We start from the raw sequence: 25,376 nt of genomic DNA, 5'->3' as shown, positions 1-25,376 counted from the left end.
ATATATAATATAATGCTCTTAGCTGCACCAAAGAGTAAATCACTTATACATGGACTATTGAATTCGATCTCTGGCTTTTAAGACCCTACAGATTAATGATTAAAACATTTAACTAAACTAACATAAATATTTAAATTAATCAGTTTAAATAATCTTTCTGAGTTAAGATCAATACTCACCATCAGTGTCCCCATTAGACCCCTGCTGACATATTAGACTCAAAGAGGTTCTGTCATTAACTGATGCTTCATTTCTAAATATGATCAGTCTCTGATAAAGAGCTATGTACCTCAGGGTTTTAAGGTGTTGGTAATTGAACCAGAACTTAAAAATGGTTACTTAAAAAGCAGTAACTAGGCCAGTCTTTGTTTTATTTCTAAAATTCCTGAAAGAGTTGTTGTAAAAGAGCTAACTGATCAAATGCAGAAAAATGGTTTATTTGAAGAAAGAGGATTCAGAATTCATCACAGCCCTAAAAGTCGTAGAAACATCTGCATGACTTTGGCCTCCAGTAACACTGTGAGGAATCTTCTTCAGTGCACATATTAAATATGCAGGACTGCAAAAAGAAAATAAAAAGAAAAAACTCGGGGTGTTGCTGAAAAACTAGTTCATGTATTTATAACTCCAGACTGGACTAATGTAATTCATTATTATCAGGGTTTGGGGTGTTTTAAGGTTCCTGAAAAGCAGCTGAGCCAAAATGCTGCAGCGAGAGTAGAGTAGAATAAACCTCTGTACTGACAGGGACTAGAAACAGAGGGTAGATTTCTCTATATTAGGTTCTTTTTTAATTCCCACTGTACCCAAGCGCTTGCTCATAGGGGGTCATCTCACTGTTGGGGTTTTCTGTCTAATGTAAGGTCAAAAGTTAATTATAAAATAAAGTTTCCAATGACTTCAGCATGTCAATCATCTTCAAGAACTGAGTTAAATTTCTTTCATATGCTAATGAACAAAATAAGATCACTGAAAAAAAGAAAACTGCTATTTAAACCTGAATTAAAGACCCACAGTTCTTCTTAGAAATCCACATTTGGGTGGAGAATTCCTAAAATGTTCACACTGTGTTTGTGAGTACTCGGGGCGTGTAAGGGTTTCTTGAATTGCAAACACACTGATTAATCTGGTTGATTTGACTTATGCTTGCTACCACAAATAACCTCCAGTATGAATGAACTTTATGCAGGACAGCAAGGCCAGTCTCACAAGCAGGGAAAAGTTTCAATTAAGGTTGAATTCAGTCTGCATTTTTCATCATGTTTGATGAAACGATGTTTTATCCTCTCCATGTAACACTGCCGCATTCAGATGGTAGGGTAAGATTTAGTGTAAATAACAAAGCACAGACGTGTCCTGCGTGCTGTCAGTGGCTAAGGCTCGTGGTGATGTAATGGTGTGGGGGATATTTGGGCCCCGTATACCAATCATTTAAATACACAGCCTACCTAAGCATTGTTGCTTCCAACTGGATAACACGCTATAGCAAAGCTCAGATCATCTCTACCTGGACTCTTGAACATCACCGTACTAAAAATGCTCCATAGTCACTAGATTTAAATCCAACAGAGAACCTTTGGGATGTGTTTGAATGGATGGAAACTGTCATCGTGGCATGTGCAGCCAACAAATCTGCAAAAACTGTGTGATGTCTTAAAGGATATTCCCACAACATTGGTTAATCTGTACTGTGATGAATTCATTTGAGAAGGCAAAAGTGAGTTCACAATGATCACTCGACAGCTGAGAATGGGGTTATCCTAAGTCTCAGAACCAGGTGTATTAATATACTTAATATCACCTTCACAAATAGTTAATTTAGAACGGAAACATGCCGTGTCCTTGACTCACATTGTGTCTTAATGACAATGCACTGTGCTGTCTAATCCAGTTTTCTTTCAAATTCACAGATCTGACTAAAGGTAGATGTTTCTTTCTGTAGGTACTGTGGACACAACAGAAAACAGCAGCCATGCTTTGGCTCTTTGTTCAGTCCACAGTTAAGCTTTACTTCCTGTATGTGGTATACATATTTCCTATCAGGAGTACTTATACCAGTTAGCCTGAACTAGTTGTGGCTAAAACTGTGTTTGCTACGTCACCCAGTTAGTGGAATACTATGTTTCTGCAGATCGGTCTTCCTCTTCATACAACTTTTCCAGTATAGAAGACCTTGAACTACCTTCTCTCTTCGGTTCATATAATTTCTGTTGTACTGATGTCAGAACTATGAAGCTTTGCAAAGCATGAACGTTTTCCCTCTTTGACCGTTCTTTGATGTAACAACTTTGCATTGATCGAGATTATTTGGTTTGGTTCAGGGACAGATCCAGCCAAGTCAAGTTTACTAATACATACATACATATATACATATATATATATATATACACATAATCCTAGAGCTTCCTGTATTTTCTAAACTTCTATAGATTTAATTCCCAATAAATAAAGAAATACTGTAACATTTTTCTTTTATTTGATTAACTTTGTTCTCTGTCTACTTTTTGTGACAGTTTTCTGAAAATCTGTGGATGTCTCAGGTTGTATGTAAGCAGAAACATTGACTCTAAAGAGTTTGCAAGCATTCACGCATCACTGTAGCACCACTTTGAGTAGTTTCACCTGAAATTTGGGCTACATCCAGTCTGGTTGGTTATAATTCCTTTCCTTTTTGATGACCACTTCCTGAAAGGTCATCTTAGCATCAAACAGGAAGTTTTCATAATTATTTTGGACCAAAAGCCAGAACTGATGCCAGATGGAATGAATGTTTAATTGGAGATTAGGTTGAGCGTACAGTTAAACAGAGTTCAACACCAAATTAAAGAGTTGTCCTTTAACACATGAAGCACACAGACAGAGATGCACTGCATCTACACTTTCCACTCCTCTGTTTAGTTACAAAATGCTCTGGAAGGACACTGTGTGCCTAGTAACTGTCCTTTTAATAAGAAAAATCCCTTTTGCAGATTTAACTTTAATTAAACCCCCACTTAACCCCCACTTGCACTTGTATCATGTCCTGAATGTGGAGCGTTTTAAGTTTACCTGAAATGTTTTTGTCAGCTTTGTTTTCGTTTTCCAGTTGTGTATTATGCAAAATTGCATTCAGTAATATTTGGCTCTAAAAGTCTCTTCCCATGATGCTTTGCACTCTGACTCTCTTTCTCAGCAGCGGCTCCTCTCTAGACTTCTTAATAAAATCGGTGCTGAAAGCAGACACGGCTCTAAAGCAGCATTTTTTGTGTTTTTCAAACCAAATGTCTCGTTTACTGCCTGGAAAAACGTTTTTTGGGCTTTGCTGGTGATCTGCACTCGATCCCTCATAACAGGATCAGGTTGTGTAATATAAACACAACCCTAATAAGTTTGGCTAAATTCAGTGATTCGTGTTCATAAACAAGGTGATATTTCTTTAACAATATGATGATTCATTCAGCAAATATTTGCAGTTCTGTGCGTGTTGGGCGTCTGATCCTTGTGGAGTTGTGTAGAGAAGCCAATGACAGTATTTATAATGAGAAAAAAGGAAGAGCAGGATTCAAAACAAGTTCACCCACCTTATCCTAAAGTGCAGGATAATCCTCTCCAACTTTAACCTTTACTGAGGGTAGCCTTCTGTTGTTCCCCTCAGCTTACCCTGAACGTTAAGGGGAAAGGTTCACCAACTAATGTGGCCTCCTCAGGTAACAAAGAGTAGCCAGGGACAACTGGCACCGGAGATCATGTTAATTGAGGGCCTGTGGATAAAAGAGATTCCTCACACCCAAAAATTGTTCATGACCAGCTTTGAACCCCCGAGTCCTCAAACGATCAAGGGAGGGAATAGATGTGTACAAAAGCCCGCCGCAGGGCCACTGTGGGAAAGAGCCACTGGGAGCGAAGTTTGTCTCGTAGCTGCACGGCGCGGAAAGTTGGGGTGTTTTTTGGTCAAAGGCCTCGCTGGTTACTTTGGCAGGAATACCTCGAGTCATCTATTAGAGACGATGCTGGATTGTATTTGTACATTTGTATTTTTTAAATAGGTGAGGAAAAAAGAGACAGCTGGCATTTATGTGACTACCCCAGGTAAGTAGGAAAATTCATAGATGCTCTTAATTTACTGTTGATTTTCCCTTTTTATATCAACCGTAGTACTTGTTGTTCCCCAGTTACTAAAAGTGATCCACCGGGCATCTGAGTATATTACATTTTGCCATATTAACTTTCTCTACAGTATTTTAATAAAGACATAAGTGCTTTCAGATCTGCTACACTTGCTAGATTGTCTTCACAAAGCTCAGTGACAAAGATATATATTTAGAAGAAGAAATATATATATAAATATCTTAATAAATATAATTGTTTTACTTTATATTCAATATTTATGTGAATCATATGCAAATATTAACGTTATTTTCTATTTATGCTTTTTTAATACTGCATTTAAACAGTAAGTTTTACTTCAGCTTTTCAGCATCTAATAAAGCTTCACTTTATGTGACAAAGACAAAGAAGACAAAGAATTGGAAATTAAAAAATGTGACAAATGAATTAAATTCGTCCCTAAAAGTCCAAAACCTCGCATAGAAAAAAGCGTAGACAGTCACACCATCCACTCAGACAACAGATTGTTTCATTATTGACAGGCGTTAAACTCTGTCTGACAAATGCTTAACAGTTGTTAAGAAACTACAAACGAGATTAGTTCAGGACGAGGACATCACCTCATCAAAAAGTTAAACTGGTATCAAGCCCTCTTTGCAAGAAGATTTGCCTCATAGGACCAGCCTCTGACCAGCTGTTGCATGTTGATCACATCTACTTGTCACACACTCACACTTATTACATTAATGGAGTTGCTAATCCCACGATAAGCCTTTTTAACTGTTGGTCCGGGCAGATCAATCAAACGCTGAACACTGAAACGTATTTTTAACAGAACAAGTCAAAATGTTAAATCTTATTACACAGTCACTACTCTTTGTTTAAATAGATGGCACATGTGCTGCAATTCAGGGTTATTTTTAATAAAGCAGCTTTATAACTCACCTCCATGACAGGTATTTTTAGCTATGTATTATTATTTCTTATCACTTTGATTGTCTTTAAACCCTTATTGTTGTTGTTGTTATTACTGATTTCCAGCTGATCTCAGAAGAAGTTTTCCAACTTTCATTTTAATAAGAAGTCTTTGAGTCTTACAAGTACAGCAAAGCATGTTTGTGTTTCTTTGACAGCAGCCTGTATTTAACAGTTAAAGGCTTAACTGTTCTATCTGTTGTTCCTGTCTTTAATGAAGAACCAATTAACAATTAGAGAGCTTGCCACGGGTCAAAAATAAACAACAATCGAGGTCAAGGTCTTCTGTTAAAAAAAATTCAGTCACAGAGAGGCAGACATCAAGAAGACTTTTACAGAGAAAGAGAGAAATGGTAATGAGGCAACGCAAAGTTTATTAATAACACAGCACATCGTTTTCTTTTAGCACAGCAACAAAGCTTTCTAGTATTTCCCCATTAACTCTTTACTCATGCTGGTCTTACACTATGCAACTTCTGTCTATAAACACACACATGTAGATGCTATAGTATATGATCATCATTTTATGTAATGAGTTCCCTTTTTTGTACAAACTTTGTGAGTCTTGCACATGGGCATAGAAAAATGAGCACGCCCGATCTTGTCTGGGTTCAGGAGCTAAGCGGTGTTGGGCCTGGTTAGTACTTGGATGGAGATGTCTGTTACACATATTTATGTTTTGTGTGTGAGATGTATATTATTATTTATTACCTATTTGATTAAATATAAAATTAAGTGTGAAATTTGGTACACGGTGTGGTAGTTCTTCAAGAAGGGGGATCGGAGAAAGTGTACCAGCTTTAGGGGATCGTGCTTCTCAGCCTCCCTGGGACTATGTCAGGGTACTGGAGACGAGTGTCCACCTGGTACTCAAACCTCAGATTCTGCAGAAGCAGTTTTTGTCTTGGTCACAGAAACTGAGACCAGCTCTTCCTCCTGTCAAGGATATTTTAAGGTGGATGGGAGTAGTACTAGTAGTAGTAGTACCATTCAGCCACATCGCTTAAGTTATTCTGCAGGGCGGGTGCTTTGCGAGTATGGGATGTCATGCTCGTTGTTGCAAGCTATTTGTCCCTGTAACACCAGAGCTTGTTCCGAATTGGTCTGGTTATAAGTCTGACTCCTTCCTGGTGGGTGTTGGACTCTCCCAGGGCTGCTCTTTTACACCAATGCTCTGCATCATTTTTATGAACAGAATTGTAAGGACCGTCATGGGGCATATAGTGTCTGGTTCAGTTTTAACTTTGGCAGATGACGTGGTTTTGTTGGTTTCATGGAGTAATGACTGCCAGCTTGTACTGGAGTGGTTTGTGGCTGGATTGAGCTGTGCTCACCCACAGAGACAGGGTGTAGAGTCCAGACATTTGGGATCGGCTCAGAGTAGAGCCCGTGCTCTTCTGTGTCAACAGGAGGCAGTTGGCATGGTTCGGGAATTTGACCTGGGGCACCTCCTAGGTGGGGCGGTCCAGTAATGTCCCACCAGGCGGAGACCTCGGGGTAGACCCAGGATACGCTGGAGAGATGACATCTTTTGGTTGACTTGGATGGGTATGCAACATACCAAAACAGACTTTTAAACAGATTGTAATAGGTGATTGTGGCACTGTTACTATTTTCAGGTGGTCTACTTTTTTTGGTTAGTCTTAACTACAGATGTCGGTGATGCTAAATTGAAAAAGAAATTTGAGTTTTTATTTTAAAAGCTCCTCCATGGCATCATGCAGAGTTTCAATGATTTGACATGAAATGATAATTTACTGTAATTCATAAATGAACTATATTATTTGGTCATCTGCCTCGAGATGCATATTAACTTCAGTGACTTCCATTCTTATTCATATTTTCTAATAATGCTGACCCGCTGTTTTCAACTATAACACCTTCAGCTCTTCCGGGAAGGTTTTCCACGAGGTTTAGAAATTGGTTTATGGGAATTTGTGACCTTTAACAATTTAATTGTGACTCTAGGTGTCTGGAAAGCCTTATCATCATCAACAGCCAAGTCAGTCGTTAAGTAAACTATGATAGTTAGTCAAGCTAAGCAAGGTATTCAGATATCCTTCTACCTAGCAATAGGTTCCAGTTCCTTCTGTGGAATCTCAATCCAGTTACAGGGTAGAGGGGATACAGAATCTCTCCAGTGCATTCTGGGTACCCTAAAGTCATTTGGGCCTGCCTGAGAAACCTCCAAAAGGAGCCATCCTAACCAGATGCCTGAACCACATCACATGAGTCCTTCCAACACGGAGGAGCAGCTGCTCTACAGCACAGTCCCTGTAGACGTCACTGGCTCTCTCTCATGGCCATAGTTTTGCCTTCCTTTGCCAAACCCTCTCTTCATTACAACAGCCTTGTACAAAGCTTTATTCCTGACACCACACCAATCTGCCAGTCCACCTCTCACTCCACTTTCCCATCACTCCTGAATAAGATTGTAAGATATTTCTTTGCATAGATGCAGCCACTTTCCCAAAACCCGGAGGGAGCATCATTCTTTGGTACGGTACCATGACCTCAGACTTTGAGGTGCTGATCGTCATCACAGCCAATTCATACTCCGCTGCAAACCTCTCCAGGGAATGCTGAAGGTCACACTTGTTGGGGTTGAGGTAGAGGCTCAGTACAGACATTTCAGGTTCTCTCACACAAAACCCATCCAACCATGTTTTTATGGACCGTGCTTTCTGTCATAATCTAAACTGATAAACAAGCCTTGATGCTGTTATATTAGCTCTGCTTCAGAAGAGAAGAAAATCAGAATGATTCTGTTCATTTCATGGTTAAACTTTGCACAATAAGTGAGGCGTTAAATCTGCACAGCTATTACTGTGAACGCTTCACAGTCAGACTTGTCCCTCCAACCAGAGTTGGACAAGATGTTTGTCACTTTAAATGTTATAACTGGGCCATGATTTTGGTTTCCACTCACTGTGGCAGTGTATTTCAGTGAAAATCAGCAGTATTTTTTGCATGAAGATTTAACGTGTGATTTAAGTGTTACCATAATTTTTTAACTACAAATATACGAATAAGATTTTCTAGTAATCCTCAGTACATCAGTTTTTGTCTTTGTCTTTACTGTTGTAAACAAGTGTTTCTGTTGCAATTTGTCTCTAAATTTGAGTTTTCAGAACAGGAAAAAAGTGCAAAATTAAGTGAAAGTAACTATTAAAATTAAATTGGGTCACAGCAAACGTGTGTGTGTGTGTGAGTGTGTGTGTGTGTGTGTGAAAAAATATTGTTTACCATGCAAATTTTAAATACATTTCAAATCTCAAGGCTGCCATCATTATTGACGAGGACGCCTCATTAGTATGACTGAGCGTAACCTCTCTGGGATTAATAAGTGACTTTACAGAAACAGACCACACGATGTGTCATTGTTTAAATCTGTATATATAGATATATATAAATATATATAGATATCAATATATAAAACACTTTCAGACTCAACTAATTTTACAAAAAATGTGTTTTTTATAAGTAGGAAAAAAAATTGGACTTTTGGTTTACAGATTTCCACACTAAATGTTTTTCAGCATTTTAAAATTCTTTGCACTACAACTACAACAAAAAACAATAAATGTTAGTGCTACTTTGCACATTTATATGCATTTACACAGTTTTTCATGGCTCATTCCCTGAATTTGATTTAGCTGCTGATCTAAACCAACATGTTATTTTGGTTTTTGTGCAGATATTTATTATTCTAAGTAAATCCCAAATAATTGCACTAATATGTGCCCCATCTTTCCATAAGCTGCACAGCAGGATCTAAATACACATTAGAGTCTTATTGGTGAAAAATCAGGGCCATGTGTTAAAACCCCTCTTAGAACCTTCTTAGTGTTGTAGTACTCACCAAGTGGCTTCAAGAATAAATTGTGTAACTGACCTAAGGGAACTTGTTAGTCGGTGCTGTTAAAATACCCAGAGGATAAGCAATGGTCAAAATGTAAAGGCCAAGGTTATGAGGTTAGGAAAGGATCACGGTTAAGATAATTCTTGTATCATATGCGAACCCTCCTCAGTCAGATTTTTTAACCATTTGTGTTTTCTTGGACCAGCTTTTCTTTAGATTTGCTCTTCACTTTTGTGGTTGTTGTGAGATGTTTCTTACAGTAGGTGCACCATGTAATGTCTTAATCTGTGACATCGCCACTGTCTGTGGTACATCACGGATTTGTGAAGTGTAAGATTAGAGCCCTATGTCGTCATAAATCTCTGCTTCCCAATTCGGCCGGGTGGTGGCGGGTGGGGCAGTTGCAAGGTGTTGTTTGTGGTCTGTGGATTTGTTGGATAAAGCGTTTGCTCCTAAGTACGGTCAACTCCATCAAGTCCTTTCAGATCAGGAGTTATTTTCTTCATTTCTGTGGCTTGATGCCAGCTCAGGTTTTTCTTTTTTGAGAGCAGATAGTTCTCCGGGTAGACCCAGAAGTTTTTAAGGTGCTCTGCTGAAGTTCTTCATCATGAACTATTGCATTCCAGACATGTACGAGATGCCTCACACCGGCGTCGGAAGCTATTCAGTGCAGGGAGGTGGGGAACATTGCATGTACTCGGGCGAAGGGTCCGGCTATGGCAACTGTGAGCCTCAGCCGCTTCATCATCCACCCTGCATGGAGCAGGCTTGGTCCCCCAGCCAGCACTACTCGTGTTCCTACGCTGCTGGTCCTTCTGTTTTTAAGAGTGAGTTTTGCAGCATGGAGGTCCCTCTCAGTCACTTCCACCAGCCCGAGTACTTTCCCGAGATCAAACCTGAATTTTCACACCTGCGGTGGATGCAGGGTGCGCACAGGAAAGGTATGGCATGCAGGCTGTGATTATTTAGCTCTTTAACAAAGTATCTGAGGGGCTAGAACTGGACCTCCGACGTGTTTAAGTTGTTTAACTTGTTTAAGTTACAAGTAACTTGATCAGTCTCCACAGTTCTGTAATTAACTGGGTTTGTGTGTATGCAAGCGTGTGTGTGTGTGTGTGTGTGTGTGTGTGTGTGTGTGTGTGTGCGCGTGTGTGTGTGTGTGTGTATGCAAGCGTGTGTGTGTGTGTGTGTGTGTGCGTGTGTGTGTGTGTGTGTGTGTGTGCGCGTGTGTGTGTGTGTGTGTATGCAAGCGTGTGTGTGTGTGTGTGTATGCAAGCGTGTGTGTGTGTGTGCGTGTGTGTGCGTGTGTGTGTGTGTGTGTGTGCGTGCGTGCGTGTGTGCGTGCATGTGTGTGTGTGTGTGTGTGCGTGCGTGTGTGTGTGTGTGTGTGTGCGTGTGTGTGTGTGTGTGTGTGTGCGCGTGCGTGCATGTGTGCGTGCATGTGTGTGTGCGTGCGTGTGAGTGTGTGTGTGTGTGTGTGTGTGTGTGTGTCTATAATATAATAGACTTGTAATACACTTGCTCAAACTGATAACTGGTCACAAGTCCTTCTTGATCATCGATCAATGATGTCTGGGATTTTCGAATTAAGTCCGATAAGCATAAATCCAAGACATAAGGCCTCGTGCGTTGGAAGTCTGTGATCAGGGCTTGTTGCTGTGTTTGATTGAGGTAGACAGGGGTTCCTTATTGATTGCTGTTGAGGCAACAGAAGGCTGACAAAAGATATTGATCAGTTTGTTAACCTACTGTCCTGGTGACAGAACTCACTCAACCCAATCTCAAATACAGGATAGAGTCTACAAAGATTTTTCCATGAAGTGTGTTCGAAGCAGCAGAGTTTACCTGCCACTCCACACTCTGCTGTTAGCAAGTGTGACCACCTACAGAAAAGAACAGGTTTTGGCAGTTTGCTGATCTAGAGCATTCAGGTAACTGCTAACACAATTCCACAGGTTCCCAAGAGTCAAGGTCTCATCAAATTCACCCCATGGTCAAACTACGCAATATTCAGAAAATGCCAAAAATCCAAGACCAACATCTCAGACTCTACAGGCTTCAGTTAGCATGTTCATAGCAGTAGAATTAGAAAGAGCCTGAACAACTATTGCTTGTTTGTAAGAGTTTCCAGAAGAAAGCCTCTCCCCCCTAAAATAACATGACAGCATGGCTTAGACTTACAAAATTGCCTCAGCACCTCAAGAACTTTGCAAAGCAGCGATGTCTGGAGATGAAGCACCTCGTTTGGAGAAAACCAAACACAGCAGGGCAGTACAAATACTGCATACCAACTGTCAAGGACATCGGTGGAGGGGTGACGATTTGGACTCGTTAAGCAGCCACAGATCCTGGACACCTTATAGTCTCTGAGCTGACCATGAACTTCTCTGTATACCAAAGTATTCCAGACTCAAGCTAAAACTAAGGCTTGGCCTTGGGGCGGGGGGTTAAGGTGGTGCCTGATCTAGACCTCAACTCTGTTGAAAGGCTGTGGCAGGGCTGTGCATAAAAACATCCCTGCAAATCCGATGCAAATCCCTGAAATATTATAAAGAAGAATGGGCCTAAATTCTTCCACAGCGACGGACGTGTCCACTCAAGCTGCTGCTGCTAAAGGTGGTTTTACAGCTACTGAGTCATGGGGGGTGTAGTTTTTCACAGGACTACAAAGAGTCATGTTACATCATTCTGTAGTGTGTATTTTATGCAAATGCACACATTCATTCATATATATATGTGTGTGAGTGTGTATACATAGATATTTTTACTACTATGCAAAGAATAAACTTTGACATAAACTTTAACTAAAATATATTAAAAATGAATGTGTTTTGAAAAACTTCATTTGCCTTATTTTTTGAATTAAAACAAACAATCCAGTCATCTCCTTCTTTTCTCTCTAGGGTACATACCAAGTTACCTGGACAAGGATGAGCTATGCGTAGTGTGTGGGGACAAAGCTACAGGCTACCACTATCGCTGTATTACCTGTGAAGGTTGCAAGGTAAACCATGTGACCTCAGCTTCCGTCGGCCTTGGCGGTCTCCCTGTTCTGATCACATCGCCTTCTGTTTTCTAGGGATTCTTCAGACGGACAATCCAGAAGAATCTCAATCCAACTTATGCCTGTAAGTACGAGGGCAAATGTGTTATTGACAAAGTGACCAGAAACCAGTGCCAGGAATGTCGCTTCAAGAAGTGCATTGCAGTGGGAATGGCAACAGACTGTAAGTGGCCTCAGTAACAGGATATTTTACTCTTTATATCTTTTATGTCACTTTTGCATTTCTCCGGTTCTTCAGCTGGAAAAAAAAGAATTCTGACATTTAGATGCGAAAACAAAGACATTTATGAAGAAAGTGCAGAATTAGTAACAAAATCAGCAAAAAAAGTTGGATTTGAAGAATGTTCATCAGGGTTTGTCATCACCTGAAATGTATTTACTGGTTTTCAGAAACAGTGCTTGCACTCCAAATAAAAGCAGTGATGATTTTTCACCACATGGAAAAACAAATAATGGTTTCCATATTCACTTTTTGTTTGATTTAGTGCCTTACACATTTTTCATACAATGAAAAGTTTGTTGGTTTTTTTCCATGTGCGCGTCATTTGAATCTAAAGCCTCCTTCTACGTTGTAGCTGTGTCATTTTTGACCCTGAGCTTTCTGAAAGTCCAGAAAATAAAACGGTTCAAAACACTAGATCAGCCATGAGCATGAAGCATGAACAAGTGTCACCTCAGTGGGATGTCATGTTCTTGTGTTGTAACAACACTGCACCTCAGCGAGTCATCATTTTGTGCCCCCCCCCCCCCCCCCCCCCTCCTCTCCCTTATTCCTTTTCCTTCCCGTCTACTCTCTTGGTCTCCCTTTGCCCCCTGCTGACCCCCTTTATTTGCCCCAGTGGTGTTGGATGACAGCAAGCGGCTGGCCAAGCGGAAGCTAATCGAGGAGAACCGAGAGCGCCGTCGGAGGGAGGAACTGCAGAAAACGGCGTGGGACCGACTGGAGCCCACCCAAGAGGAGTGGGACCTCATCCGTATGGTGACCGAAGCCCATATGGCCACAAACGCCCAGGGCAACCACTGGAAGCAGAAGCGGAAATTCCTGGTGAGACATCGGCCTCCTCCTCCCTCCCTCCTCACCAAAGCCTTGATTGTATTGATTACTGTGCCTTGTTCAAACCACCAACCCCCCCGACCCCCACCTACCTCCCCTCCCGCCCATCTCAGCCCACTTCCAACCCGTCCCAGCCCCCTTCCGCATCATGCCCCCGTCTCCTCCTCTTCCACCACCACCACCATTGTTCCACTGTTCCCTATGTTAATATGTCCATGTGTTTTTTTGTATCTCCTTGTAGAGTGGGGAGAATTAGCTGGACGATGGAGAAAAGTGTTTCCTCAACGCAGCAGCACTAATTTATATTGGAACATCTTACTCTTGTCTTGTGTCTTGCCAAGCAGCAACTCTTAATTGCTAATACTAATGACTTGCTTTTTTTCGTGCTGTTTAATTTTCCTCTCTTTCTGTTTGTAGCTTTTGATTTCACACCTCACTCTGTTTTTGACTAATTTTGCTTTTTCTGTTAAGTTTGATTACTCTGTCCGGACTGAGAGTCTGTCAGCTGTTTGTTGACTTTATACTGAGTTTCTATGGCACGATTAAAAGGAACGCTCATTAATCGCAGAATTATTTGATCGGCCGGCGGGGTTTGGCAAAAATAAAGGGTTATTTTTCAGGATACTGGGGAACATGGGGGAAAGTCTCTTTCCCTGAAAAGACTTTCCCTGCGGCAACATGAACACAGCCTAATCTGTCTGCAGACGTTCATGGCCGCATCTGTTGTTTTTCATGCAATTTGTTTCAAAAAGTGTTGAAAACGTAACCAAAGTTTTGATTGAGGTCGCATACAAAGTTCCAGTAAAGAGCGTTCCCGAGGACCCGTTTGATCCATGGAAACTCTGTCTTTACCTGTTTTCTGTCTGCGCACTCTTTCATCTGTCTTCAGTTTTAACTTGTTTTCTTTTAGTTGGCTTGACACGGGTTCTTCATTGAAACTTCACGATTCCTGTTGATTATCCAACAGGTCGAGGAAGCAATGCTTCTTAATGAAATAACATGTAATTTATTCTATACTTCTGACCAGAGTGCAGCGGGGGTGAAGGAAGCTAAGGTAAGACACAGCAGATACACAGTTCAGTTGAGCCTAACGATGGCGACACAGGTTTTCAGTCATTTACATGTAAAAAGCAAACGATGGATAAATAACAAATGATGCGATGAAACCAGCAAACACTGACGTGCACTCCTCGTTCTTTCAGCCTGAGGATATTGGTCAAGCGTCCACGGGTAATGCACCTGAAGGAAGTAAAGTGGACATAGAAGCCTTCAGTCAGTTTACAAAAATTATCACCCCTGCCATAACCCGAGTGGTGGACTTTGCCAAAAAACTGCCTATGTTCTGTGAGGTAAGTTTGTTTGAGTGGAAACGGTGATTCTGAATGTGTCACTGAGTGGTTAAAGAGCTGTATATTCAGACTGAATATGAATTTTTCACTGTCTTTGACATAATGGAAGTTCCACCTGTCCATTCCTGCTAAATAAGCCGTTCTTCTCTGTAACCCAGCTGCCTTGTGAAGACCAGATCATCCTGTTGAAAGGCTGTTGCATGGAGATCATGTCGCTGCGAGCTGCTGTTCGCTACGATCCAGAAAGCGAGACCCTCACACTCAACGGCGAGATGGCAGTGACACGAGGTCAGCTCAAGAACGGAGGCTTGGGCGTAGTCTCAGACGCCATCTTTGACCTTGGCGTGTCGCTGTCCTCCTTTAACTTGGATGACTCTGAGGTGGCTCTTCTGCAAGCTGTTATCCTGCTTTCATCCGGTAATCACCTAGAGTGCACACTTGCCCGTGTACATAAGAGGTTATTAAAGGGTTTTCTTTCTCGCTCACTCTGTTTTAGCACACCAGAGTGTTACTGCGTTCTTATTACGCTGTTGGTAACGTTGGCTTACAGGGAACAGATTTTTAGGAAGTACAGCAGCGTGAATCTGCAGCTGCACAGCTTGTGTGAATACTTGGTTTTGACATGAAATCTATATCAAACCACAGTTTAATCAATTAATCACTGTAATCATTGTGAGGGGCTTTGGCCTGTTAGCTTGTTTTTGGCTCCACTGGCATTTCTCTGTAATACTCTCATTGAAGATCAATACTCGTGTGCTTTATGGTGCAGACATGAGACGGTTTAACCTGCCCATCTGTCCTGACACTTTACAGTATCCACTGATGGTTAGATAACACCGCTATTAGAGCAACAAGGACCATCATCTCTAAATTTGACTTTTTTTGTTTCGTACTATTTGTACCAAAAAAGAAAAATAATTGTGAATACTACAATAAATAATAACTAACACTGTAGTGTATACCCATCGAGCTGTCAGACTGAGCAGACAGGTACACGTGTGTTTAACTCAGTGCATGAACCAGTGTGTCCACACATGAACAAAATGTACACGGTTGTTCCAAAAACACGGTGTATTTGTACTGGATCTTTATTTTGAACATGTTTAAATAGTATAACAACAACAACAGAGAAAAAAAGAGACAAACAAACAAAACAATAATAATTATAAATAACTTACATGTTCAAAAACAAGCAGGAAGCAGCATGAGCTCATTTGATCCCAACTTCCTGTTTATGGCCTCTCCATCAGAAATTCTTCATTATAATTTGTTACATGCATTTTTTATTTTTTATAACTTCAGTAACATGTAGAAAGATGTATAAGTTTACAGATATATATACTTATATAAGCCACACACCTGATCAGAGCCCTACCTCCTCCACATTTGTTCCAAACCCAAATAATACAGGATTTGTGCAGTGTGTCCTTAAAATCAATGAGGACAAAAGAAGAAGAACAGTATTTGACAGTCAGTCGTGTTAAGGCTGCTTCCTCATGCACAGGGCTTCATCCAGCTACTGTTTCCTGAAGCCTCATCCCAGTCAAATGGTGGCTCTGAAGAAGCCATGCCTAAGTAAGGGAAACAGGAGAAATAGGCTCAGATATGCCAAATCACACAATAACTGGATGGAAGGAGGTGAGGGAGAGTCCGCACAGCAGACAGTCTGTGGTGGTCTGTGACTGCACTTCAGCCAGTGGTGTTGGAGATCCTGTTAAGTCAGATTTGGATCCAACTAGGATGATCTTCATATTCCAGTATGACAGTGATCCCAAACACATAATGTAATCAGTCATAGATAGAGCCTAGACCCTTGTGAGTTGCAATTAAGCTATTGTAAGCCATCCTTCCTATTAGCAAAGGAAGACGAAGGGTTATCAGGTTTCTCTCAGCTCTGTTTCTCAGGGACAAACGCTTTACAGCTCTGCAGGACGCTACATAACAACACTGTTGGTGTGCTTGTGTCTTCAGATCGTCCAGGCCTAACTAGTGTGGAGCGAATCGAGCGTTGCCAAGAGGAGTTCCTGTTGGCCTTTGAACATTATATCAACTACCGCAAACACAAAGTGGCACATTTCTGGCCCAAGCTGCTAATGAAGGTGACAGACCTGCGGATGATCGGCACCTGCCACGCCAGCCGATTCCTCCACATGAAAGTGGAGTGCCCCACCGAGCTGTTCCCTCCTCTGTTTCTGGAGGTCTTCGAGGACTGACCAGTGGATTTCTGTGTGTGTGTGTGTGTGTGTGTGTGTGTGTGTGTGTGTGTGTGCGCGCGCGTGCGCCTGGGCACCCTGGTGGTCTCAGGGGTGGAACCAGCAGAAAGCCCGTCACAACGAACCTTCTAACAGCACTACTGAGTGTCACTTCATTCCACACCTTAGAGTAGCTCTCTGGTCTATTTTTGGATGAAACCATTCCTGACAGTGCGGGTACATGTGAATAGCTTTTTGACTTTTCTGGTTTGTTCTGTTATTGTTGTCATGGATATAACATCTCACCTCAGATTTGACTTTAGGTTTTTTGTTTTCATTAGTGTACCGTTGCATCATGGTAATCTTATCAACACTTGTTTGTTCGTTAGAAGCCAAGCATATGTTGTATATTCCTTCCTTTATGTTAAAATACTCGGCTGCTCACCTCATCTGCGACACGAGACGTCGTCAGCAAACCGTCGGCCCTTCCCCAAACCCGCTCCACTTTACCGCACCCGTGATTAATATATCAACCTTCGTCCATCTGGTGAGTGTCCAGTCTGTCCGGTGCCTCGCCATCCTACTGTGACCGTTAAAATTGCGCACTCTAACGGACGGCAGCTCGCAGGTGTCTGCAAGTCTCTCGGCAGCCGCACATTACGAGGTTAAGTTGTAACGCTGCATTCCAGAGCTGTCGGAAAAACAAACGTCAGCTCAAGACACGCTCCGAGCGAGAAACCTGAGCAGGATTTTGCGATATTAAAGGGGACCTGTGTGTCTTTTCTCATTTGATGTTGCAATGCTGATTGTTCCTATTAAACCAATAACCAAAGTTTCAAATCATTTACTAAAGATATGTAAACAATCCCAGCACTTGGACTGCTATTAAATCGAGGTTTCCAAAGGTTTTTCTCACACCTTCTGTGACACTCGTTTGCTGCAGGCAGTAGAACTCGTCCTGAGCCAGGCTTCCCGAAGCCGTCCTATTGGAAGAAAGTGGCTCGTTAGGTGAGGCGAACCTTAACGAGGCAGAGCTAAACAGGATGTTTTTAGTCAAAGGATAAACTGACAGTCTGCATGAAGCACAAATCTAAGGACACTACTCTGTTGGAGTGTCTCTATTAGAGTAATGAGTCCCTTCAAACTTCACACGGTGGCACTGCACACTGTAAACACAACTTCTCTCTGGCCCTTCACACACACACACTTTCAGCTAACAGTAAGTCTGCTTACCCAACCCTTAAAATGATATGTGGCATTTTGCATAAATACTGTTGCACTACAACAGCATATATGGGCCAGCAAAATAGTCAAAAGTCAGCTCTGTGTTTATGAGCAGGAAGCATCTTTGTGTCTGGTTGAAAGCAAAGAATGTTGATGAGAACGATGTTACTAAATCAGAGTGTGGACACTAATAAACTGAGAGAGTGTGAGTCTCTCGCGTTGTCGTTGTTAATTGCCTTTGGACTTATTGTCAGACAACATGACCAGTGCTTTGATACTTTATAGACTAATGATTAATTAGCACAACCTCAAAGCATTTCATATGCAACTCTGACAGATTAACTCAAAATGCAGAAGTTCTGTGCAGCCGTGTTCAAACCTGTACAGTGGAAAAAATCTTGCTCGAGTTTCTGTTTGTTTGCCTTTATTTCGACAAGAAACAACACAATGAAACAACAAAACCAAAACTTCGATGTAGACTTGAGCGACAGTGAATGGAATGCAGAAGCAGCGTTAAAATGAGCCGCTCGTCGTGCCGGAGGCTCGTCACACGGTGGCACTGAGGCCAGGATCGTCTGTGTGTCACAGTACTGCATGTTGTGCCAAAACCAGGTGAACAATGCCCTCATTACATCCTCCCTGCACTTCCTTAGTTGAGTATAAATTGGCTCCCTGTTGGTCCTGCCACACACAGGCTGTCCTCTTTGCTGTGTTTCAGTCTGCAGTTGGAACTTCAACTATAAGACCAGCATAAGATTTCAGTGTTTCATCTCAGCCATGTTGCCTCAAAGTCAAATAATTAGTCAGCATTTTTTTCTGTTTGTTTAGTGTCTCCGTGAGTGGAGGTGAACTTTCTATTAAAGCAGCGAGGTCATGGTGCTATGGTGAGTTGGGGCTATGGCTGATTGAAGTGTATTGTTATTTACATGTGTGAATAAGAGCCCAGCACCCTCGCAGGATGGCATGCATATAGTACAGTAACACACATGCACATATACAGAATGTACAGTACATCTGTGCAGCTGTTGTGCAGCAGCTGATCAGCCACAACAATAAGACTGGCACAGATGCTGGGTCCCACTCTGGTACTGGCAGTGGTTTTCGGAGTGGGCCTCTGTCTGCCTCAGTTGGAGGGTTGGTAAATGGGAGGGTTTACCAGCAGAGAAGACCAGTGTTCACCTGTAACTGGTTTTAGTGATGTGGCTGATTGGTGTATCGCTCACACAGATAACACATGAGTCCGACTCCACGACTGTGACCGACCGGTGGCATTCGGAGGCCAAGTAAACTGTATGCTTCGCCATCACCAAGGTACACTGACGAGGCTGGTGAGATTGTGAAAAGTAGAACTCTTTCTTTGTTCTTTAGCCTCTGGTTTTGTTTTGTTTCTTGAAAAAGCCTCGGTGTGGTATTGTCGTTTGCAATGTGACAGACCTCGGCTCTTTATATCTCGCTTTTTCGAGCTTCACACTACTCCTCAAAGCAGCTTGTATTTTATTTTGTTTCTTCTCATTTCTGTGAAGTGATGCCTTTTTATCAAAGCAATAGAATTGCTGCAGTGTTTGAATGACCCGGACCTCACACATATACACCTCGCAAACTGTACAGATTCAGATAAATGCACAGACAATCAGAGGGAGAGGTACCCGAGCTCAGGCTGGCCCCCGTCGACATGAAGGGCCGTGCCGGGCCCTGCTGAGACGGAGCCATTCGGAAACGTAACGGTTGGCCACGTTTACATGCACCCCTGCGCCTGCAGTCAGCAAAAGACTTTGTTATGTGAAGAAGCCTTTGACGAAAGCTGTCAGAACATGCATCCAACATCAACGTGCTAGACTCATTAACGTAACATAACCTGTTTTTCTTTGTTTGTTTTTCTAATGAAATGAATGTGTCTCAGTAGCAGGGGCTGGCTGCACAAACACATCAGAAGTTAGCTGACTATGTTCAACCCAACAGTCCCAGGATCTCAGCTCAGGACCTCAATGTCCCTTTGGTGTGCTTCTGTTTGTTAGAACATGTAGATTGAACAAAGTCATGTAAAAAGCATCATTTTTATGCAGTAAACATGGTTTGTTGTTGCACGTTCCCAGTTTTTAGGCTCTCTTCCACGTCTTGTTTTAACTAAAGACTTTTAGTCTAGTCTCAGGAATTTGGCAGTGTAACTTTTCAGACATTCAGCTAAAGTAGCAGCAACTATTGTTTGCAGCCCGAAAAACAAAAAGCTGTGTTTGCTCTTTGTTTGGCCTGCCAGTCCTCCACCAAGACAGTTGTTGGGCTGTGATTACCCGCTACCTCATGGGCAGGGAATTTTGGCCTGGGAATCAAAACTGGAACTTTGTTACTGCTGTCAAATGTAATAACAGTTCCTGAGTTTGTGTAGATGATTCTGTTTTCCTGTGCAGGTAAAGAGACACTAAGAAAGCTGCACAGATTTGAACCACTGAAAGTCCAAAATCAGGTGATTAACAACCTTATGTTTAATGTGTTTTTGTAGATTTAACAAAGGTTTCTTTAGCAGGCTGATGATATTGCTGTGAAACCACACCCCCTCTCTGAAGCTGCCCGACAGTGCAGTCATTCTCTTTGGTGGCTTCCTACGCGACACGTCCGTTCATGTTCAGGATACTCATTATAACCATAAAATGAGCCACTGTGTGATCAGGACAGTGACAGCCGTCAGTTTCTTTCACATCTGCCCGTGTTCCTCCTTTCTTTCTAGTTTGTTGCATTTTTCAATTTGCTGACTTCAGCTGCAACGAGGGGATTACTGAGACCACCTCCCTCATGCTAAACATACAGTTTAAATATTGCCCGATGGTTTATAGGTCAGTGTTGAGTGGCTTAACAAAAAGAAGAAGAAATGAAAATGGTCAAGTGAGACTTTGAAAGCCTTACAGGATTACAGGCAAAACATAAAGACATCAAGGGTGGCTCAAAACTTTTGCACAGTACTGTATCTAAAGCCTAGCCCTGTGATTGGATGGATGGAGCCAGCCTGTCTGTGCAGCCAGCCCCATTGTCAGAGTATGAACTTGAAGGTAGAGACGTCTCACAGTTATCATAAAAGTCACATAGATACTGTAAAACTAAAGCAGGTCACAGTTAAAGAACTGCTGAGGAACACAGCAATCATGAAGAAGAAACTTCAGTATTTTTGTAAAATGTGTGCGTTTCAAACAGTGACCTGGATAAAAAAAAATGAGGTTATTTGGTTTATGTAACAAAATATAAATAACCTGTCAGTAATACATTCCCTCATAAATGTAGTAAAGTCGAGCAGTTCATAACAATAAACCTGTCAGTTTTATGGTTGAGACAAATGATGGCCTTGGTGTAGTAATATGTCAACAAACTTGTAGACATAAAGTTATTTCAGTCTGTGGACGCTCTAATATGAAATGTGAGCGTTTAGCTTAAAAAGCTGAAGAGCAGCCGGGCTCTTTGACAGCTCCCACGTTCCTTTGGGTTCTCCCGATGACTTTGTTGGCTTGGCATGTTGATCAGTTATCTGAGCATTTTACTGAAAAAAGCAAACCTGATAAGTCACTGATGAGACAGTGAAACCAAAACAAGGAGTTAAAACTTGCAAAGGTCTGCTGGATAGTGAACTTCATGAACAGTCAAATAGTTCACAGCAGGACGATGAATGCAGCTTTAATCCAAAATTATCAGTATGTGTTTTTTACACTATGATACAAATAGTTTCATTTTTTTTCTTTTTTTGCGGGACAGCTATAGAGTGGGCATCCTGTGTCCTGGCCGTGTGCGTTGAGCACATACGCAGAGCTGTGGTGCATGTAAACGTCGTCATTGCAGGAATGCGATGGGAACATGTTTATGTGAACATGTGAAAGGTGGCCGTGATCTCTCCCGTGAGTTGTTGCTCGTAAGGTTTCTCAGTTACAACCAATAACAAGAGTTGCGCCATAGAGAAGCTATTTTACAGTACAAAGGAAAAGGATGTATATTTTCAGACTGCAGATTTTTTTTACAGATGTTAGCATAATATGAACATATTGTTTTTGCATAGTGTTAAAAAGATACAGTGTTGCTCTCAAATGTATTTCCATGTCTGATGGAGACGTATTTAAAAAAACAAATGATAAAAACAGTTAAATTAGTTGGATTCACATCCAAAAGAAACTACACATGAGCACGTTTAGGGACACCGTGGTCAGCGGGAGGCGGTCATCCACAGTCGGCACAGATTTCTCTTCTCTCCTTGTGTGTTTGAGTGTCTTCTTGTTTAAGTCATCTGTTTAATGCAAACCGGGAATTCGACCAGGAGGTGCAGAGAGATGTGAAAGTGAATCTGTGGCAGTAAAAAAGACAAAGAACAAAGAATATTGTGTTCCTCAAACGGCTGTTGGACATTTTCAGCTTGGAGGACTGATGATTTTGATTTTTCCTGACGGGCAATGATTGCAGAATTTGTGATTTGGCTCTTGAGAATAAAGATGGTTTTGACAGAATTTGATTTGGTGTCTTCACTTATTCAGACTTTGTAGGTGCTCTGTATGGCTGTTTGAATGGTTCACTGTGTGCCCATTTTATGAAACACAGGTTAATGTGCAGTACTGTGCAAAAGACTTGAGCCCAACTCATTCTTTGTATTTTGCTTTTAATACATAAAAAGTGGTCTTAAGTAATATTTCTCTGAGCTTTCTGAAGTTTTTCTTTGGCTCCTAATTTTCATTCCAGTTCTTCTACCTTTGTTGTTGTTAGTTAAACCATTAAACACTGACCTATCGATCATTAAAGCATAAAACGGGAATTTAACGTAAGAGAGGAATCAGTGTTGTGTCTACACACGAGGGACAACGTTAAATGATATCATTTGTTCCCATTTCTTTAGGTGAATCTCCATAAAATGCCAAATATAATTTAAATATCAAACAGTGCTTGACAAGCATAACATTGTATTTGTGCAACAGGTGATTGTCCATAAAGAGCTCTGTCAGCAGGTGTGCAGTCCTTAAAATGAGACAAGCAGAGAACAAAAACAGTCAGACCTAAAAAAAAGACTGACAGCAGAAGAGCAGCATCTTAAAGTGAAGTCACGGACCTGCTGCTGTTGACCTGTAAGGTATGGTCTCGTTTGGAGGGGGGCCGTCAAGAGGTCATTCTTAACGAAGGGAAACGGGGAGAAAAGGCTGAGGTTTGCCTTACACTAGTTTGGAAATCAGTCAAATTTTTTAATGTTTGTTTTGAATTGTCATCGATATGTGTGGACGAGGACAAGGGAAGGTGAGGGTCTACAGTCATCTATAAAATATGGTGGAGCCTCTTTCATAGTTTGACCCAGTTATGAACAGAAAAGTCAGACTTTGATCCAGCATGTAAAACCATCTGGAAATCACCTTATTGGCAATGATGATGATTCCAGTGCAATGAAAGAATAGCTGGAAACACAAACACAGTGGAGCACTCTGAGGGAGCCAGGGTCCCTGAAGAAGTGTGGATCGCAGACAGAGCAGAACAAAATGTAGCCAACCTACAAAGCAGCACTTTGGAGTGATCTTCAGGAGATGCGGAGCGTTGTTCCTGAAGGCTGCTTAAAGGACAGCTGCCTGAGAGAGTTCAGGCTGTGCTGAAGAATAAAGGTGCTGCTCATAGCAAATGTTGACTATCATTGGTGTGTCTGCACATTTCAATACATTTATGAACTAATTTCCTGTTTTCCTTGTAAAATAGAAAATATAAAGACACAGCACTGCGTCTAGCTCCTGTCCTGTGAAGTCATAAGTGAACAGACGATACAGAGGGTGTTTGAACAGACAGATTTCAGATTGTCTCTGTTTACAGGACAGCAATCAAACTGAGGCGGACACGTGGGTGGAGCTGATGGTTCTCACTGACTATCACAGACAGAGGTCTGAGTTTAAAACCGTAAGTGTAAACTCTACAAACAGAAGCCTTTTCCATCACAGTGGTAACACTGGAGCTCTGTCTGATTTGGTTGGCAGAGTGAACGTTAGTGTCTGTTCACTCGGTGCCACTCCCAGAAGCCAGGCACGCAGACTGAGCCGCGCTGTTGCCATCTGCTGATGGATGATGGGCACGATTCATCGCAGGTCAGACGTCGCCTTTCTGAACCTCGTGTTACTGAATCCCTCTGGCTCAGTGTCACAAAAACTTATTACAGAAAGGCCATAGTCAAACCTTTATTTCATTCAGTGCTGCATTTTTAAGAGAGAATTACTGAGATGTGAACTTTTATACAGTCCACCCTGCTGCAACGGTGCTATTTTATCCACACCTCGAGTCAGCCATTGAGTAAAACCATCTGAAATTTCTACTCTTGTCTGAATCTTTTACACGATTAATTAGTTATTGGTGATCCATAACAATCACACATTTTACTTTCATTTCTACTTTATTGTCCTTGAAGAGGACAGGAGAGGATAAAAGGTGTGATTTTGCATCTCTATGCCACAGAGTTTAGGAATTGCAGGCATTTTTATACATAACCTCCCATTTTCACAGGCTCAGACACAATTGAACAGCTGACTGACAGGAAATGGCTGGATTCTTCCCTCATCATGTCATTAGAAATAAATCACATGACACATCTGTGGTTGATCCAGTACACTCTTTAAAAGAGTGGCCAGCTCAGCCACACCAAACAGCCTGGACAAAGTCACATCAGTCCTTCTCTGTGACAAGAGGAAGAAAGCAAGCACAAACGGCTGGAACTCCAGAACAGTTCATTCAATCGTGAATTAAAGCTGAAACTGCACTTTAAATCAGTTATGGTTACTACAGGAAGTATCGTTATCCAAGTATTTCTGGTTAGCACTGTTTCCTCACAGCAAGAAGGTCGTTGGTTCAGCGTTGCTCCCAGGCCGGGGTCTTTCTGTGTGGGGTTTGCATGTTCTCCCTCCTGTGTCTGTGTGGGTACTCCGGCTTCCTCCCACAGTCCAAAGACATGCAGTTAATGGGGTTTGGTTAACTGGTGATTGTGAGTGCTGTGTCTCTGTCCCTGTAACTAACTAGCGATCTGTCCAGGGTGTGCCCCCGCCTCTCGCCCTGTAGCAGTTGGGATAGGCTCCAGCCCCCCAACGACCCCGATAAGGAAGAGAATAGATGGACGTGTATGTGAGACGATTCAAATTCCATTCAAACTGAATTCTGTGTCGCCCGCTTCGGAGATCACAGTTTTATTCAAACTGCACTAATGCTGCACGTGGGTCTCAAAAGTGCTCATATTTTTTTAGATTTACACCTCTAAATTAAAAACTTTTTTAATCATGCAGAGACAAACAGAAAGTTTGATTATCTGAAGTGAAAAAGGACATTTTTTAAAAAACACTGAACGTATGAATCTGTGCATGCTCAGTAACAGCTCCTCCAGTTAGCCTCCCCCGTCCTCATGATGCATTTTGAAAATGAAGACATCCTTCAGCAGGTGTACAGGTCACAGGTGAGAGGATGGAGGAAGCGAGGAGGGATTTAACTGCTGAAGAGAACATTTTCCTACAAATAGGTAAGATGCAGTCGTCATGATTATCAGGAACAACACGTGTTAAATAACCACAGCTGCTACACGCCATTTAGAAAATTTATT

The 25,376-nt window shown here is 41.7% G+C and overlaps 1 protein-coding gene across 4 annotated transcripts in view; it reads left to right on the top strand.

Moving 5' to 3' along the window:
• thrb (thyroid hormone receptor beta) overlaps positions 1–22,281 on the top strand; it is a 107,645-nt gene extending 85,364 nt beyond the window's left edge. Inside the window, exons 1-8 of one of the 4 annotated variants that reach the window (XM_025902020.1) lie at positions 8,586–9,864; positions 11,827–11,927; positions 12,003–12,150; positions 12,827–13,032; positions 14,069–14,095; positions 14,244–14,390; positions 14,549–14,807; positions 16,362–22,281. In XM_025902020.1, the coding sequence (XP_025757805.1) occupies positions 9,531–9,864; positions 11,827–11,927; positions 12,003–12,150; positions 12,827–13,032; positions 14,069–14,095; positions 14,244–14,390; positions 14,549–14,807; positions 16,362–16,603 (1,464 nt within the window). In that variant the 5' untranslated portion in view covers positions 8,586–9,530 and the 3' untranslated portion in view covers positions 16,604–22,281. 4 annotated transcript variants of the gene reach the window in all.
• Positions 22,282–25,376: the final 3,095 nt, after the last annotated feature.

Source organism: Oreochromis niloticus, linkage group LG22, assembly GCF_001858045.2.
Source record: "Oreochromis niloticus isolate F11D_XX linkage group LG22, O_niloticus_UMD_NMBU, whole genome shotgun sequence".
In the NCBI taxonomy this organism is placed as follows: domain Eukaryota; kingdom Metazoa; phylum Chordata; class Actinopteri; order Cichliformes; family Cichlidae; genus Oreochromis; species Oreochromis niloticus.
The sequence above is the reverse complement of the archived record's forward strand: the minus strand, read 5'-3'. Positions and strand labels throughout refer to the sequence as shown.